This window comes from Rhinoderma darwinii, chromosome 2 (genome assembly GCF_050947455.1).
Source record: "Rhinoderma darwinii isolate aRhiDar2 chromosome 2, aRhiDar2.hap1, whole genome shotgun sequence".
NCBI classification, from domain to species: domain Eukaryota; kingdom Metazoa; phylum Chordata; class Amphibia; order Anura; family Rhinodermatidae; genus Rhinoderma; species Rhinoderma darwinii.
In genome coordinates, this window is record NC_134688.1 from 163,144,268 (window position 1) to 163,150,267 (window position 6,000).

The 6,000-nt window shown below is 48.5% G+C and overlaps 1 protein-coding gene across 6 annotated transcripts in view; it reads right to left on the bottom strand.

The window, feature by feature from the left end:
• DOCK9 (dedicator of cytokinesis 9) overlaps positions 1–4,995 on the bottom strand; it is a 225,879-nt gene extending 220,884 nt beyond the window's left edge. For 3 of the 6 annotated variants that reach the window (XM_075852428.1, XM_075852431.1, XM_075852432.1), the window contains exon 1: positions 4,568–4,995. In XM_075852428.1, the coding sequence (XP_075708543.1) occupies positions 4,568–4,690 (123 nt within the window). In that variant the 5' untranslated portion in view covers positions 4,691–4,995. The remainder of the gene's footprint in view (positions 1–4,567) is intronic. The other 3 variants (XM_075852430.1, XM_075852421.1, XM_075852420.1) reach the window with 1 other exon arrangement.
• Between the last annotated feature and the right edge of the window lie 1,005 nt (positions 4,996–6,000).

Below are 6,000 nucleotides of genomic sequence, written 5' to 3' on the forward strand. Positions count from 1 at the left end.
GTGTGAACCCGCAAATCCAAACACGTTCTGAGTTTTCGCAGTCCGAATTTGCGGCACCAGCACTGATCCGTGAAAACCACTCATGTGCATAGGGCCATAAAAATTAATGGGTCAGCAATTTATCTGCAAAAATGTGGATAAATTGCAGCCACAAATGCATGGTCGTGAGCATGAGGCCTAAGGGTCTAATTCAGACGAGCGTGGTTAAAACTCGTCCGAGTTCAGTCCGTGAAAAACAGACTATTTTGCATCAGTTCGGAATCCGCACTGAAAATCGACAGCAATTCCAAACCTGTTCCTCATACATGGAGGGACAATAAAAAAAAAAAAAAAAGGCGGCCCAATTTCTTTCATCACCCTGTTATGTGTAAGACAACGGTCACTAAACACATATTATGCTACCATAGGGGGTGAGCTGATAACCTAGTGGCACTTCTCACAATACAATGAGGTAGTGACAGGAAATGAGGGTTCCTGAGACGGCGTATAACAAGCTCCCTGAGTAATACAAATGGCAGCAAGTACACACACATCCCTCATATTGCGCCTGCTTTCTGTTCAAAGGAATTAACACTGTAAATGCCAACAAGTATAATGATCCCATGTCAGAACAAAGCACCTGACATGTAAGAAGAGGAAGAACATAAATTCCCACAGAAATCCAGCAATATTTACACATGACGGCTGACATTTCCTCCTTATCCGCAGGTTATCAGTGCAGTATGTACCGAACTGCCCTGTTCACACAGTTTTTTGCCGAGTTTTTTGGCGCGGAAACTGCTCCGCAATACTCGTCAAAAACCGCCCAAAAACGCCTCCCATTGACTTCAATGGGAGGCGGACGAGTTTTCTTACCGCGAGCGGAAAAACAGTGTCGCGGTAAAAAACACTGACATGACCTATTATCTTGAGCCGGTTTCTGCCTCCAAAACCCCATTTCAATCAGTCAGAAACGGGACGAGTGTTTTGACGAGTTTTTGTCAAACCGCTGTGCAAAAAACATCTGGAGCAATTTTTGCAGGAGGAATTTTCCTCCTGCAAAAAACTCTGTGTGAACACACTTGTTTAGTAGAACAATCCTACACACACAATGCGGTTCTCTTATCACGACATGTAGGAAACTACAACCATAGTGTAGACTAGAAAGTATGAAAAGACTGCTGTCCAGGTAGGATAAACTGGACCTCATAATCATAGCAACCAATCAGAGCTCACGTTGTACCGTAGTTGCACTGTGTATTTAGGGACTTCTAACCGGACTCTGAATGGTCGCTATGGACAGCAAGACCATTTTTTCTACTTTTCTTAATTTTGCTACTTCTTATAACCATGAGGGAGCCTCAACCATTTTCTACTCCCAGGGAACCCTTATTCCCATCTCAAAGAAGCTTGTGTAGAGGGAGGTAAAGCATTCTATAATTCTATATTATGGTGGATATTTGTTTTGCCAAGCACGTTTGAGCAAAGTGAAATGAATTTACTATCTACTGTAAAAGGTTTGGCTACTGTGTGCTGGGAGCCCCTGACCAGGCTCTAAGAAAACCTGGTTGGGAAACACTGGTATAAAACACATTACAGTGCGGGAGCCATCACATAACGATTGACAGTATTACTCGTAAATAAACGTATAACGCACTTTTTTTTTTTAAAACATTGGAGCCTATGGGTGATGGATGCCCCTGTTAGGCATCCGTCACAGGTTTACATTAAATATATACTTCAGAAAGCTTCATATCTGGCCAGTTATGTCTCTATTGCTTCCTGCACAGCCGCCCTGCTCGGGGGACTCCGGTCCTGGTGACGGTCCCGACGTCACTGTTCATATATGGACAGTGCCTTTAGGAGTTTCCCCAGGTCACGAGTTCCCGGGCGGGGTATCCCACCGTGTGCCATACAGTAGGACACATTGCAACCTTCCGGAGAGATGCATTGAGAGTCCCATCATATAAATCTGACAGAAGGCCAAAACGCGGCGTGAAGAAGGCCTAATGCTACGTTCACATTGCCATTTGGGGTTTTTGCTCAGAGTCTGTTGGCAGTTTTGTAAACTTTTGATGGCAAGAATAGCCCTGCAAGCAGTGCTATTCTTGCTATCAAAATTACAGAATCCTCAACAAAAGTCTGACGGACCCCATTATAAGCAAACGGGGATTGTCGGGCGCGGTTTAGTTCGGTAGGATCCAGCACAGCGTATATGATCAGGTCTGCCTGGGATACATCAGGAGCATGTCCAATGTAGTCGATGGACAGCTCTGGAGTGGGTCCGTAGCCTTCTCATACTTCCAACTACACAGTGCTTGCCATTTCATAGCCGGACATAATAAAGGACTTTGTGTAAAAAAAAAAAAACTATTGCAAAAAAAAAAAAGCCCTTCATCAGATTTTCTTCTAACCTGTACGGGATAAATGATGGCTAGAATAAGGGTTGCCATGTTTACGTGGGGATATATATATAGGTCTTTTAAAACTATGGCCATCAATGTAATAATAGTAAGTGAAGTTGGTGGAAGGACACCATACACGTTACAAGAATTAGGGTATGTTCACACGCTGAGCCAAAAACGTCTGAAAATACGGAGCCGTTTTCAAGGGAAAACAGCACCTGATTTTCAGAAGTTTTTTGAGCAACTCGCGTTTTTCGCGCCGTTTTTGGAGCGGTTTTCAATAGAGTCTATGAGAAAACGGCTCCAAAAACGTCCCAAGAAATGACGACGCGTAAAATGACAGGTCGTCGGCACAGTACCATCGGCAAACCCATTGAAAGCAATGGGCAGATGTTTGCCGACGTATTGGAGCCGTTTTTTCAGCCGTAATTCAAGGCGTAAAACGCCTACATTACGTCTGAAAATAGGTCGTGTGAACCCAGCCTAACGGTTAGACCATTGCTACATATGAGCATGTAACCTACGACGATCGTCCAGAAATTACAACAAGAACCCCACATAAACTCAATCTTATACTGACGATTTCCGCCATGACAATATTCAATAAGAGACAAATGTTCTCTAACACATGGAACATTCCAGTGACCATGTAAAAATTGCGGTTGTCATGGCGCTTCATAAAATAATGTGACATGTATACCAGCTAGCCACAGATTTCATGGGCAGAGAATCATAACCAGGTAAAATAATGCCAGCTATGGCGCAATTCACAATGAACAATCCAACAAGACATATTTGTAGCAAGACACTAGGCAAAGTGTGGCAGTGATGTCAAAAGAACGCACTGGCCGAGTGTTTATAAGCGGACATCAGGAGTGCCCTGACAAGTCTTACGACCAGGCATCAACACTGTCCTGGCCGAGACATTATGATAAGACTTCAGGACTGCCCTGGCCAAGCTGGTATGATAGGGCTTCAGGACTGCCCTGGCCAAGCTGGTATGATAGGGCTTTAGGACTGCCTTGGCCAAGCTGGTATGATAGGGCTTCAGGACTGCCCTGGCCAAGCTGGTATGATAGGGCTTCAGGACTGCCCTGGCCAAGCTGGTATGATAGGGCTTCAGGACTGCCCTGGCCAAGCTGGTATGATAGGGCTTTAGGACTGCCTTGGCCAAGCTGGTATGATAGGGCTTCAGGACTGCCCTGGCCAAGCTGGTATGATAGGGCTTTAGGACTGCCCTGGCCAAGCTGGTATGATAGGGCTTCAGGACTGCCCTGGCCAAGCTGGTAAGATAGGGCTTCAGGACTGCCCTGGCCAAGCTGGTATGATAGGGCTTCAGGACTGCCCTGGCCAAGCTGGTATGATAGGGCTTCAGGACTGCCCTGGCCAAGCTGGTATGATAGGGCTTCAGGACTGCCCTGGCCAAGCTGGTATGATAGGGCTTCAGGACTGCCCTGGCCAAGCTGGTATGATAGGGCTTCAGGACTGCCCTGGCCAAGCTGGTATGATAGGGCTTTAGGACTGCCCTGGGCAAGCTGGTATGATAGGGCTTCAGGACTGCCCTGGCCAAGCTGGTATGATAGGGCTTTAGGACTGCCCTGGGCAAGCTGGTATGATAGGGCTTTAGGACTTCCCTGGCCAAGCTGGTATGATAGGGCTTCAGGACTGCCCTGGTCAAGCTGGTATGATAGGGCTTTAGGACTGCCCTGGCCAAGCTGGTATGATTGGGCTTTAGGACTGCCCTGGCCAAGCTGGTATGATAGGGCTTCAGGACTGCCCTGGCCAAGCTGGTATGATAGGGCTTTAGGACTGTCCTGGCCAAGTTGGTATGATAGGGCTTTAGGACTGCCCTGGCCAAGCTGGTATGATAGGGCTTCAGGACTGCCCTGGCCAAGCTGGTATGATAGGGCTTCAGGACTGCCCTGGCCAAGCTGGTATGATAGGGATTCAGGACTGCCCTGGCCAAGCTGGTATGATAGGGATTCAGGACTGCCCTGGCCAAGCTGGTATGATAGGGCTTCAGGACTGTCCTGGCATCGGCACTGTTCTGGGCAAGCTCACTGCTGTAGCCGGCTGTTATGACAGGACATCAGCACTGCACTGGCCATGTGTCTTGCTCTCCCCCTCCCCACGTGATGGGGACCCCCGCCGCTCCCGGACAAGCCCCCCCACCTGACACTCACCAGAAGCACGGAGCCTCTCACCACCTCAGAGACACTCTGCCGGAGCTCCGCCGCAGTACCTGGCTTGCTGAGCGCCCGGGTAAACTTGCGAGTCTCCGGGTGAATGGAGTGATGTGAAGACATAGCCGGAGAGGTGTATCAGCACAACCATGTACCGGGGCCAAGTGTGTGCCTGCGGGGCGGACATATACCAGCAGGGAGAGCAGCCTCTCCTGAACGATCGGATCCCAGTTATCCCAAGTGCACATCTGAGAGCAGCTGAAAGGCTGTGCCGCTCATCCCGGGCCGCTGCACTCTGCACAGCATGAAAGGCGCGTCCCCGCCGGCCCACACAGAATTCCCGGCGAACGTTCGGACCACGCACTGGGCTTGCACCTCACGGGGGCGCGCTTCACTCTGTGTCAATATTCTATCCCAAGAGGCGTGGCTCGGGAACGCGCGTCGCTGTCAAGTGCAAACCCCTCCCCCTCTGACGTTACTTGTTGTGATGGCGTATGTGATGTATATGCGGCCATCTTTAGTTAGGGCAGTGGTTGCTTTCTTTCATTGTTACATACTTGGTAATAAAGTAGAGATGTTTAGTTATCTGGTTGATAAGCTTTTGTCATCTTTGAGTATTACACTCGCATATGAAAAATGGCGATAGTTAAGTGGAACGCTCTCAGCGCTTGACATACACCCCTGCTTCTGTCACCGAAGTGTTTCGCTCCCAGCTATCGATGCTTGGCAGACAGACGGTTCAGTCTCCACAGGGAGGTGCTGTGACGTACTACTATTGTGCGATACATAGCTGTGAGCAGGTTTTGCTATTGTGCTGAGCAATTCCCTTAGGGGTCTGGCATAGAGATGAGCTTACTGCCAGGATGTGGGAGCAGCTCTAAAAAATAAGTGTTCACATATGTTTTATAGTCCGGTGCACTAGTTATGCTTCGTGTTCCCATGTGCTTGATTACAGTATAATACAGTGTTCTAGGGTCTTCTACCATGCTGAGGTTCTACCATGCTGAGGTTCTACCATGCTGGGGTTCTACCATGCTGGGGTTCTGACATGCTGAGGTTCTACCATGCTGAGGTTCTACCATGCTGAGGATCTACCATGCTGAGGTTCTTCCATGCTGAGGTTCTTCCATGCTGGGGTTCTTCCATGCTGAGGTTCTGACATGCTGAAGTTCTACCATGCTGAGGTTCTGACATGCTGAGGTTCTTCCATGCTGAGGTTCTAGCATGCTGAGGTTCTTCCATGCTGAGGTTCTACCATGCTGAGTTTCTACCATGCTGAGGTTCTGCCATGCTGAAGTTCTGCCATGCTGAGGTTCTACCATGCTGAGGTTCTTCCATGCTGAGGTTCTACCATGCTGAGGTTCTTCCATGCTGAGGTTCTACTATGCTGAGGTTCTACCATGACGAAGTTCTGCCATGCCGAGGTTCTACCA